At 50.5% G+C, this 12,733-nt stretch overlaps 1 protein-coding gene across 4 annotated transcripts in view; it reads right to left on the bottom strand.

The window, feature by feature from the left end:
- The window catches only part of HGSNAT (heparan-alpha-glucosaminide N-acetyltransferase), a 34,053-nt gene that overhangs the window by 7,432 nt on the left and 13,888 nt on the right, over positions 1–12,733 (bottom strand). For 3 of the 4 annotated variants that reach the window (XR_015156245.1, XM_086380490.1, XM_086380491.1), the window contains exons 5-11: positions 11,264–11,333; positions 6,884–6,953; positions 6,152–6,249; positions 4,061–4,137; positions 3,416–3,446; positions 2,140–2,300; positions 906–1,021 (exon numbers count right to left, since the gene is read on the bottom strand). Coding sequence is in view for 3 of the 4 variants with exons in the window: in XM_086380490.1 (XP_086236616.1) it covers positions 906–1,021; positions 2,140–2,300; positions 3,416–3,446; positions 4,061–4,137; positions 6,152–6,249; positions 6,884–6,953; positions 11,264–11,333 (623 nt within the window). In the remaining variant the exon portion in view is untranslated. The remainder of the gene's footprint in view (positions 1–905; positions 1,022–2,139; positions 2,301–3,415; positions 3,447–4,060; positions 4,138–6,151; positions 6,250–6,883; positions 6,954–11,263; positions 11,334–12,733) is intronic. The other variant, XM_086380492.1, reaches the window with a different exon arrangement.

The raw sequence follows: 12,733 nt of genomic DNA, 5'->3' as shown, positions 1-12,733 counted from the left end.
ACCCACAGCTCCTGGCTCTACCACGGGGGCCTGGATGAGCCTCACAGACCCTCAAGTCCCCCAAGGCTACCAAGGTCACATCCAGGCGAGCACGGCAGCCCCACTGTGTCTTCAGGAGCCTGCAGCAGAGGGCACGGGGCGTGGGCAGGGGGCCGCTGGGGGGAGTGGGGTAAAGGAGTGCCAGGTAAACGCACTCCAGCAACACACACCGAGGAAGCCTTACAGGAAGAACCCAGAGAGCCCGGATTCAGGGATGCGTTTGCTAGTTACATAGGAAGGAGCGGGAACAAATACAGCTTATACAGCTAATACGCTTACTGGGAAGTAGGAGCCACATGGAAAGATTTAAACATTTCCACCTACAGCTTTGCCTCCACCAGGGGGGACAAAAAAAATAGCTGTCATCTGAGTAAACTGAACTCGGCAATGTATAAGAAGACAGAAAGTAATACTGCAGGAGGCGAGACACATCCACCTTACAAAGAAGAAACAGGAAGAAGCCCAGGGCAGACCTGGCACCTTCCAGGTCGAACCTCTGCAGCCTCTGTGTGGACAGAGAACGTTCTATGAGGTTTCCACGAGGAGACTGAAACGCTGGCAGCGATGCCCCGAGAGGCTGGGCTGGTGCAGCAGATGATGGTGCTGCTGTGCAACGCCGTCAAAGTGCACTGATTAATGGAAACTGAACATTTATTAAGAGGGTAGCGCTCATGGTATGTGTTCTTGATCGCAATTTAAAAAAAAGAGGGATATAAAGACTAAATAAAAATAACTACTTGAAGAGAAAAAATATGCTTTGCAACAGAGTTAGAGTCTCGTTCTCTTTGGTAAGGTGCTGAGAACTAAAGAAGGTTCTGGCACTTATACAGGGACCCTTCCTTCTTTATAAAGACAGGGTTGCTCACCGAGGCGCAGGTCTCAGGCACGGGCTTGGCAAAGAGCAGCTCCAACACGGCGACCACGAAGTAGGTGGCCCCCAGGCGCTGGAGCACGCCGGGGATGCGCGCCTTCTCCCAGGACACTGTGGGGCACCGGGCAGGGGCGTCAGCCAGCACCGCTCGCTGACCCCACACACCACCACCTTCTCCCGCGGGGCAGACAGACCTCTCCTGCACCCAAGGAAGTCTGTTTTTTCAGCTTATAGAGATGGGAGCCCAGGTGGTCAGGGGCTCCGCTCGCACCAAGCAGGGAGGCTGGGCGCAGAGCAGCTGAGGGTCCCGCTCGGCGTGGGGACACAGGGAGGCCCCCTCCCGACCTTCTCCCGTCAGGGCTGAGGATCCAACTGCCAGCCTGGGGGGGCCTGCAGCCCTGGCACGGGCCGGGCTCTCCCTGCCCCACAGGTGTGTGCCCTGCAGAGCCCCGCTGAGCCCACTGAGCCCACGTCCCTCGGGGCTCCACCTCCTCCCATCGCCCAAAGCCTCGGCGCCTCCTGCCAAGGGTTCCCCTGCCAGCTGCTGGGTGAGTGTGTCCCCTTCCGCGAGTGAGAGTGAGCCCTCTGCAGCCCGCGGCCTCTGCTCCAGCGCTGCCCCAGCACAGGGCTCACACCCTTTCCCCCGCCGTCCTGCCCCTCTCACACCTCTCCAACACGGCAGAGGCGTCACTGCCTCCTCGCAGCGAGGCGCGGCCACACGCAGGTGGAGCCCTGGAAGGGCAGCCTCACCGTGAGAGCGGGTGACACCGAAGCGGCAGGAGGGCGGCAACGGGGACCAGCAGCTGGTCTGGCCCGACCCTGCCCCTCCCTACACTCGGACACAGCACCTCGCTCTCCCCACCCCAAGGCCTTCCTTTGTACAGAAGGGTTTGCCTGGACTTGGAGGCACCTTTCAGGCCTAAAATTCCAAGATAATAATAATAGGGACTTCCCTGGCCATCCAGTGGTTAAGACTCTGTGCTTTCACTGCAGGGGGGCGCGAGTTCCATCCCCGGTTAAGGAACTAAGACCCTGCATGCCATGTGGTGCAGCCAAATAAACAAACAAATAACAACGCCCAACGTCATGCAAGCATTAGATATACTTTTCGAGTACTGTTCTTTTTTGCAGCCAAAACTTGAGGCGGAGGAACTGCGTTTCTTTCAAAGTATAACACATCTTTTCCCTATTTCAACCTGAATATATTTTAATAGGGGAAAAATACTTACGTGGACCAAGGCAATAATTGGGATTCACAACGAAAATTCCTATACAGATTAACAGAAAACTCCTCCATGCGATCTTCCCCAGTAGTCTGAATTTTGAACATCCCCGCTGCAGAATGGAAGTCATCGACAGAAAAATCGAAGTTCCCATAATAAACACAAACCTGAAAAAACAACAGCTCTTACTAGGTGGCCACTTCCAACTTTTTCATCTCTACATCATTAGTATTTTATAACCTAAGATGTAAGAGATGCAACACATGATTTCTCGAAACCACATCAGCTTAGAGCTGGAGGAAGAATCCCAGTGTCGGGCTGAAAGGTTTGTACCCCTTCTCATGCTGACTTAGGAGCAAACGCTTTGGAACAATGGACAATCCCCCCATTCGGTCACCAAAAACAAATGATTATGTATAAAATAAGCTCCAAGGATATTCTGTGCAACATAAGGAATGTGACCAGTGTTTTATCATGCCTCTATTTTTAAATTGTGAATCCCTATAGTATATAGATGTATATACATATGTACATGTACTATACACACGTATATGTACATATAGTATACACATATACAGCACAGACTTATATCATGTTGAACATCAACTACACTTCAATTTTAAAAAATTAACATAAAGGAACTCTTCACCAGCCCAGAGAAACCTACGTTCATATCAGCAAGGAAACACCGAGGACCAAAGAGAGGAACCCACGACCGGTTCTACGAACACCTCCAAATGATGGAGGGAAGTCGTTCAAAGTGTCGGGAGACACAAAACCCGCGCTGTACGGGAAGTCAGGGTCCTTCAACCAAGGGAACAGCTGCAGACAGCCAGGCTTACTCCACTATCATTTTAGAGTTTAATTCACTACTATCGTTAACTGTTATACACATTAGCAGACTTTATCAGAAATCCCTGCTACCGATATACTGCGTACCTTTTAGGAAATAAGATTTTCACATGTATTTTCAGGATCAGTGGAATATTCAGAATTTATGACTTTCCACAAGATTCTAGCATCTCCCACATCATATGCACACTAACGAAATGTTCCCTCTGAAGTCACCCATCTTTTATGCGCACGTGTCTTAGACAGCACTACGCCAGGTGTTAGAACTGTGCGGGAACCCAGCTTTCGGGAGGAATTCATCACACGGAGGCCGGGGGCAGCACAGGCCCGCCGCCGGAACTCAGGGCCAGGGTCAGGAAGGTCCAGCATCAGCGGGAAACCAAAGCTGGCGGCTGGGCCACGAAGAGCGGGCGGTGGGTCTACAACTCACCATGGGAACACAAGGTCGGCCACCGTCAGCCCTGCAGAAGGACACAAGCGTGAAAGTGAGGAAGGGCCCGGAGCTGTGGCGCTCCCCGACCCGGGACGGCGTCCATCTCTCACTGCCCGGGCACGTCCCCAGGAAAACCCCTCCAAGCAGCACCGGGCTCCCTGACTCTCGGGCTGGGGGCTGGCCGGGGGCGCTTCCATACTTCCAGCCTGGACAGAAGTATGCGGACGGTCTATGATCTCAGGGAGTGCTACTCAAAACTCATCCTAAACCCACCTCCTCCCAGCCAGATTCACAGCCACGAGGCAGCATCACTCAGACCCCCAGATCCACGGCGTCCCCAAGAGGACCATGTGTCTCAGGGCGGAGCGCCCACGAGGCTGTGGCATAAGGCGCACCTAGAATAGGATGAGCACCTTATACCCACATTCTAACACCCTCTGCAGAGGCCACATCCTGGCACCAACCTCTGCAGACCTCTGGGATGACAAGGAAGCATTGTGGAGCCAGGGTACACAAAAGGGAGAAGGAAACTGAAGGCTGAGGCAATGGTCTAAGGTGCCGTCCGTGGGGACGCATCTCTGGGGCCTCTGGGGGGCGCTGGAGGGGCCCGAGTCAGCCAGGCGACCCCGGGCAGGGGCTCACCATTCCAGCTCGAGTGCTTGAAGTACCAGTACTTCCCGCCTCCATAGTTCACGAAGACCATGAGGATGAGTGCCATCCTGCAAAGCGACAGACACGCGCTCAGGGCCCGGCGTGTGCCTGGGACGCCTGGCTGCAGGACGCAGTGCCGCCCTGACTGTGGGCAGACCCTTCAAGAGCGAGAAACTCCCGCTTCTCAGCACCGCAGGGAGGACCCCGCACCAAAGTCCTCTCTGCCATTTCCGACACGATGCCTGAAGAAAAAGCGCCACTACACCCTGGAATCTGAAAACGGAGCAAACATTCCCCGTCACTCCGTTTCGTGCTAACTGCTTAAGCGTTTCAGGTTAAGGAACTGCAGTGCGAGGGGAGAGTCTTTCGGGTCAAGACCTGGCTTCCTCTTTCTTGGATCCACTGGACCTCGGGTGAGCCTCCCATCAATTCTGAGAGAAGGCAGGACACCCGACCGGGGACCCTGACAGAGAGTTACATCCATCACCGCGCCGAACCCGTGCTTGAAACATCTCAACACTGAATCAGTGTCGGCCCTGAACACCCGGGCACATCTCCAGAAGAGAGAGGAATGCAGTAAGGCAGATTCTGCCTATGCTGCTGTTTGATGCCAGTTCCCCAGAATGTGGGGAATAAAGACAGGAGTGTGTCAGCGGGGTGATTTGTGGGAAATCTGGAGCCCAGAAATCACCAGGTAGCTCAGCTGGTAAAGCATCCACCTGCAATGCACGAGACCCTGGTTCGATCCCTAGGTCGGGGAGATTCCCCTGGAGAAGGGACAGGCCACCCACTCCAGTATTCTTGGGCTTTCCTGGTGGCTTAGCTGGTAAAGAATCCACCTGCAATGCAGGAGACCCCGGTTTGATCCCTGGGTCAGGGAGATTCCCTGGAGAAGGGATAGGCTACCCACTCCAGTATTCTTGGGCTTCCCTGGTGGCTCAGCTGGTAAAGAATCCACCTGCAATGCAGGAGACCCTGGTTTGATCCCTGGGTCAGGGAGATTCCCTGGAGAAGGGATAGGCTACCCACTCCAGTATTCTTGGGCTTCCTTGGTGGCTCAGCTGGTAAAGAATCCGCCTGCAAGGTGGGAAACCTGAGTTCGATCCCTGGGTTGGGAAGATCCCTGGAGGAGGGCATGGCACCCCACTCCAGGATTCTTGCCTGGAGAATCCCATGAACAGGGGAGCCTAGCGGGGACTACAGTCTATGGGCTCACAAAGAGTCAGACACGACTGAGCAACGAAGCACAGCACACTGGAGCCTGGCCGACTGCATTCACATCCTACGTGGTCCCTGTGTGACCTCGGACAGATTACTCAACTCTGAGGCTCAACTGCTCCATGAGAAACAGGGACGTTTTAGGAAGTATATACTTCACAGGACTGCTGAGAGATGAAAAGATAAAGACAAGTTGGAACCGGGCCTGGCGCACGGGAGGACTCCGTGTTACGATGGTTATTAGCATCGTTACTGTCGCTGCTGCCTGGCTGCAGACACACAGAGAGGGGCATTCAGAGCCCTGGGGAGGCGAGGTCAGGGGAGCCCTGAAAGGGTTCTGAAAGGCCTCAGTGGGGAGCAAGAGAAGACCAGACCTCACACCTAGAGGTTTCTTCTTGGCCACATGGTCTCAGGCCTTTATTGTCAGCGTCTGGTCCTGGCTGCCATTCTGGAACGCGTGACTCTGGGTTTGCTATCAAAAGGGCCTGATGTTTGAGCTGTTCTGCGAGTGGAGAAGGAGGACGAGGCTGCCCCGCGTTCCATTTCCAGCCTGGGGCACTGGCCCATCTGTGCAGCTGCTGAGCGGACAAGGGTGCCCGGGGCAGCTCCTCAAAGGAGGAGTGACCCCCAGCAGCTCCCGGGCCCCCAGGAGGTGGGTCTCGGCCTCTCCCCCCGCTGCTCCGAGTGACCCATCCACCTGGCTCTCATGACACTCTCATTTTGGGAGAGGCTGCCAATGTAGCTTTACAGCAGGAGACCTTCCCCAGCCTCAAGAGCAAAGGCTGCCTGAAATACCTCCTACGGCAAGTGTGTGTGCGTGTGAACGTGCCACCGGAGGCCACGCGCCACCAGGAGCCCACGTACCCTCGGAATGTGTCCACGCAGCGGAGGCGCAGCGGGGCCGCCAACCGACGCCAGGCCTCTGGTTGGGGGTCACTCGCCCTGCTCGGGGACCCCAGCTCCTTCCAGAAAAGGGGAGAAAAATGCAAACAGTTCATGATGTGAAAGAGTAAACCAGACTTTTCTGCTTTTAGGGCAGAAATCAGCAGAGTGAAAGCCGAGGATCACTGTGGCTGGACGATGCTTTCACTTGCTTCTGTAAAGACCCACCTAGAGATGAGGGTTTCGCACCTCTACTGAGAGGCTGGGCTGATAAACAACCACAAGGATGTCTGGGACAAGAACACCCATGGGGATGCCCGCAAGCGGACTCGATGCATCCATAAGGGACTCATCAACACGGGACAGGACATTTCATCACCACGGCTGGCCGTCTCGTGTACAGAGTTAATACTCGTGTCTCTCATTCTTCTGTTTTAATCCTGACACTCTCTACTTAACTGGGTCCATTGAACAGTGCCGCCTGCGGAGTGGACAGTGTCCACACCGAGCATCACCATAGAGCCCGAGCTCCAGTCTCACAAAGAAGACGGGGCGCCCTTCACAGGGGCTGGAGGGGCCTTCTGGTGGTCAAGAACGCAGGACACTCGGCCTGGCCATGCACACGTAAGACAGTCTAGATGACTACATGAGGGACTGTAAATTCCAAATCGAGGAAGACACCCAGAGTGCACAAGACACATTCTCATCACTCACAGAATTGATGAGGCGATCGGTTTCCCGAGAATTGATTGCTTTAGAAATCCAATTCTGAAAGTCTTCCAAACTGTCAACAGATAAAAGGCCTGGTTAATTTATTTTCTTGGGCAGAATTTTCAGAATATTATGCTGAAAGAAAATGAAAGCTCATATTCTATAAAGTCAAAGAATCAAACATTTTCTGTTTTCAACGAAACAGAAGTAGAAACCAAAGTTTACAGCAGCGGTTCTTTCAAGTGCAGGGCAGCGTGGTTGCCTCGGGGAGGAAGCAGGAGTAAAGACAGAGCCTTAAAAAACTGGAAATAGAACTGCCTTATGATCCAGCAATCCCACTGCTGGGCATACACACTGAGGAAACCAGAAGGGAAAGAGACACGTGTACCCCAATGTTCATCGCAGCAGTTTATAATAGCCAGGACATGGAAGCAACCTAGATGCCCATCAGCAGATGAATGGATAAGAAAGCTGTGGTACATATACACAATGGAGTATTACTCAGCCATTAAAAAGAATACATTTGAATCAGTTCTAATGAGGTGGATGAAACTGGAGCCTATTATACAGAGTGAAGTAAGCCAGAAAGAAAAACACCAATACAGTATACTAACGCATATATATGGAATTTAGAAAGATGCTAACAATAACCCTGTGTACGAGACAGTAAAAAAGACACCGATGTATAGATCAGTCTTATGGACTCTGTGGGAGAGGGAGAGGGTGGGAAGATTTGGGAGAATAACATTGAAACATGTATAATATCATGTATGAAATGAGTCGCCAGTCCAGGTTCGATGCACGGTACTGGATGCTTGGGGCTGGTGCACTGGGATGACCCAGAGGGAGGGTAGGGGAGGGAGGAGGGAGGAGGGTTCAGGATGGGGAACGCGGGTATACCTGTGGCGGATTCATTTCGATATTTGGCAAAACTAATACAATACTGTAAAGTTAAAAAAAAAAAAAAAAAAGAGCCTTCCTAGAACGTCGTGAGGGCAAACGGCATCGCTAGTCCCCGCGGCTGGAGTTCTGGTTAAAGTTAGAACAGCAGGGGGCGCAACAACCGACCGTGTTCAAGGCAGCAACTGGACCTCAGCGTCTGCGGCCCTGGGAGGCTGAGGCACCGTGACCAGAGCCGCAGGAGCGGAGCGGGAGCAGGAGGGACCCAGAGGTGATCACACCAAGTGAAGGAAGCCAGGCAGAGAAAGACAAACGCCGCGGGGCCCCACTTCCACGTGGAACGTATCTCTGAATCAGAAACAGGCTCACAGACAGAGACCTGTGGTTGCCAAGGAGGATGGAGGGCAGGGGAGGGATGCAGCGGCAGATGCAAATTGGTACACAGTATACAGAACAGAGAAACAGCAAGGAGTGCTGTAGGGCACAGGGAACTACACTCAGCCTCCTGTGATAAACCATAATGGAGAAGAACATGAAAAAGAATGTCTATATATGCGTGTGTATATATAACTGAGTCACTTTGCTGTACAGCAAAGATTAACACACACTGTAAATCAATTATACTTCAATAATTTAAGTTTCAAAAATATCAATAAAGAAAACCAGCAAAAACAAGAGTGTCAAGGTGAACGGGTGACTTTCTCTCAATTCTGATTTTATTGATATTTCTCCACCCTAAATGTAAATTAATGGAGCTAGAGGCACCCTCAGGCTATTCACAAAAATAAATCAAAATGGCTTAAGGACTTAAATATAAGACAGGCCACCATAAAAATCTTAGAAGAAAATATATGCAAAACATTCTTTGACATTAATTGCACCCGAGCTTTCTCAGGTTACTCTCCCAACGCAATAGAAATGAAAGCAAAAATAATTACACTTACAAGCTTTTGCGCAGCAAAGCAAACCACGAACAAAGTGAAAGACAGCCTACAGACTAGGAGAACATATTTGCAAATGACGTGACTGAGAAGAGCTTGATTTCCAAAATATACAGGCAGTTCTTACAATTCAGTAACAAAGAAACAAACAACGGAGGAACAGATAAAGACGCTGTGGAACATACACACAGTGGATGCCACTCAGCCGTGAAAGAACAAAAATGAATGAAATAAAGCCATTTGCAGCCACATGAAGGGACCTAGAGACGATCATTCGAAGTGAGCTCAGAAAGAGAAAGCCCAACACGGTTATCACTGCTACGGGAAGTCTAAAGTAGGACACAGGGAATCTCCTGGCAGGCCAGTGATTTAGGACTCTGCACTTTCACTGAAGGGGGCATGGGTTTGATCTTTGGTGGGTGAACTAAGATCAAGATTCTGTAAGCCAAGCACTCCCACCCCAAAAAAACCCCAGCCAGTTCAGTTTTCCTATCCTTTTTGCAAATTAATTGCTCAAAACAGTATCCAAATATGATCCATGTATCCAATGCATATATTTTAAATTTCTTCTTTTTTCCCACTACAAGTCAACTCCCATTTTTCGTTTATTCAGCACTAATAATATCACTGTCACATGAAAAACTTTGAAAGAGAACCATATAATTAAGGGTAAAAAAGGAGAAGTTGAGATGCTGGAGAAGAACTCTTGAGAGTCCCTTGGACAGCAAGGAGATCAAACGAGTCCATCCTAAAGGAAATCAACCCTGAATATTCATCGGAAGGACTGATGCTGAAGCTGAAGCTCCAGTACTTTGGTCACCTGATGCAAAGAACTGACTCATTTGAAAAGACCCTGATGCTGGAAAAGGTTGAAGGCAGGAGGAGAAGGGGACGACAGAGGATGAGATGGTTGGATGGCATCACGGACTCAATGGCCGTGAGTTGAGCAAACTCCAGGAGATGGTGAAGGACAGGGAAGCCTGGTGTGCTGCAGTCCATGGGGTCGCAAAGAGTCAGACACGACTGAGCACTGAGCAACAACAACAAAGATGTTTAAAAACTAAAGTTGAAAAAGATAAAGCACTTATTTTCTTATACATGCTTGTTCCCCCAAGTGAAAAGGAAACAGACAATATACTCTTTTCTGACTACTTTTTCAGATTCTTTTCTAGTTCACATACATCTGAACTTTCTGGGGCTTCCAGGGGCAGCTGGAAGCTGATGGGAGAGACACAAGGAACTTCTGCTTTGCCCACAGGAGCATCTGCCCGCAGGCTGCAAAGGCAGAATCAAGTGCGAAAGGAGTTTCAGTTCCACTACAGGGCAGGGGAAGTTCTTGTCTTTGCAGGAGCCTGATGCCAGCTAGCTACTACTTCAAACTTGATGCAACAGACACATTCACATGAAACGCAGCAAATGAGGACTTCTTGGTGGTCCAGTGGTTAAGAATCCACCTGCCGATGCAGGGGACACAGGTCCGGTCCCTGGTCCAAGAAGATCCCGCAGGCTGTGGGGCAACTAAGCCCGTGAGCCCCAACTACTGAGGCCGCACACCCTGCCAGTGCTCGGCAACAAGAGAAGCCACCGCAGTGAGAAGCCTGCGTGCCGCAACTAGAGATTAGCCCCCATTTGTCGCAACACGAGCAGCAATGAAGACCCAGCTCGCCAAAAAAAAAAAAAACCCACACCAAATGAAAACACTCTCAGAAACTGGAACATTATTTGTATCTCATCAACATTCAAAGGGATGCACCTCCTCTGCGAGGACTGCGCTGCCTGAAAGGCAGTGAGGCTAACCATCTGCTCGGTGGCAGGCAGCTCTCCTGCACAGCCAGGGTTCTCTGCCATGGAAGCACATGCTTTCTAAGTTCTTTCTTCCAGATTGGATCCAGCTCACCAAGAGAATCATGTGGTGTTTCCTGAGACTCTCACCAGCTGAGCATGCAAAAATGCAATCCTATTCCTTCTAAGAGGAAAGACCTTCCCTTGGAAAGAAGCTATGCTGGGCCTGAGTCTAGTTCACTTTCTTTTTCTTCTCCAGTTCACAGATCCACTCACCAGAATGGCCGTTTACCAGCAGAGGGGAAGGAATTCCCTCTCCAAGCTGGCTGACCCTAACCAAGGGAGAGTCTACCCCGAGGTGGGAGGTCCTGGCTGCAGGAGCTGGGGCCGGAGGCACAGCCTCAGGGCTCAGAGCTGAGAGGAAGAAGAGAGTCAGGGTGTCAGCATCTCCCAAAACCATCACAGGCCACTTCCACATGCCACGAAGCAGGATGTGAGTCCTCCAGGAAACAGTGATTGCTCAAGCATTTTCTTCTACGTTTCAGCCACGTGGGAGAATTGAAGGTAAAGATCCATGCCAACTAGGTTATTATTTCCTTGAAGTCATAGGCCATCTCTTACTCGACACTGAATCCCTAACACCTAGGATGGCGTGGTGGACACAGTAAATTTTCATTTAATCCAGGAATAATGATCAAACTACCCTTTCTGAACACATTTTTTCTATACTACTTTCCCCAGCATGCTTGCAGCAACTTACCTCAGCAGGAATCTCAGGAAGGACACCACGATGGCGAGCGCCATGCCGACAAGGAACGCGATACCCACAGCTGCAAAAATCAAAGGAAACACGTCATCACCACAAGTGTGGTCACAAGCAGCAAGGCTATCGTGTCATTGCAGTTATCTGTGAATGAAAAATGCAAACAGAATATGAAGAAGAATGTATTTATACGTACAACTGAGTCACCTTTGCTGTACAGTAGAAATTAACATTGTAAATCAACTGTACTTCAATAAATGGAAAAGTTAAAAAAAGAAAAAATGCAAACAAATAAAAATGGCAACATGAAGAGAAGGCCTATATCCCTTATGTGAAATTTCTTACTAACAATTGAGAATACGATTCATGACTAAAGTGCTAATTTTCATCCTGAGAAATAGCAAACATACTCAAAACTGTATAATAAGCCCACATACACTTTTAGCCTAGACTCTAGAATTCCAAGCATTGCCACTCTTGCTTCATCTTCATTCTCCTTTTTCTTTTGCCTGAAGTCTTTTAGGCAAATCCCTGACGTCAGTTATTTCATTCCCACATCTTTGGGATGTACATATTTAACATCATGCAACCCTTGACCTGACCCCCCCACCCCGAGAGGACACAGCGTCACTTCCACAGGACTCTGTTGAAGACACACAGCCTCTCCCTGGTCACAGGAAGGCAGCAAGCAAACCCAAGGAAGAAGACAACTGGCCAGTCTTCTTCAAAAGCGTCAAGGTGGTCAAAGATCAAGAAAGCCTGATTAGAAGAGACGAGACTGGTTTAGAGGAGGCCTGGGAGACCTGACCACTAAGTGCCCTGGAACCCTGGATGGGGAAAGGACACTAGAAGACAGCTGGAGAAGCCTGTGAAGTCCGAAGCTCAGCTCACAGCACTGGGTGCTCGTTAGGCGCCTGGTTTCAGAAACTATACGAGGGATCACAGTACTGTGATTATACAGTTCAGGGGCTGAGGGGAAGCTGGCCGAAGGGCATATGGGAACGCTTCCTTGCAATGTTTCCATGAGTCTAAAGCTATTTCAAAATGAAAAGTTTCTTAAAAATGGACCTTTTGCTGTATAGGCACAATGTGATACAAAATTAATAACTCCCTGGCTAATACTGACTCCATATTCAAATTTTTCCAGTTGTCTTGAAGACACATTTTGTAGTCCGTGTGTTCAGATCAGGACCGAGGCGAGGCTCACACCTTGCACATGTTATGTTTCTTAAGTCTTGTGCGTTCGTCCACAGTCACGGACTTGACTGACACGAGGTTGGCCGTCTCCTATCAGGCGTCTCATTCTCGGTCTAGATCTGCCAGGGCGCTTCCACCCGGTGTCACTGATCTTGCTCCTCTGTCCTCTGAGTGTTCTGCAGATGTGAAGTCACCTGTTCAGCCTTGGTCGAGAAGGCCCACTTTCCCGGCAGGGATGCTCCACAGGTGCGGCGTCTTCACCAACGTGTC

Source organism: Bos grunniens, chromosome 27 (genome assembly GCF_055505025.1).
Source record: "Bos grunniens cultivar Pamir isolate PY7600 chromosome 27, Bosgru_T2T1.0, whole genome shotgun sequence".
Classification (NCBI taxonomy): Eukaryota; Metazoa; Chordata; class Mammalia; order Artiodactyla; family Bovidae; genus Bos; species Bos grunniens.
This window is presented reverse-complemented; position numbering and strand designations above follow the sequence as displayed.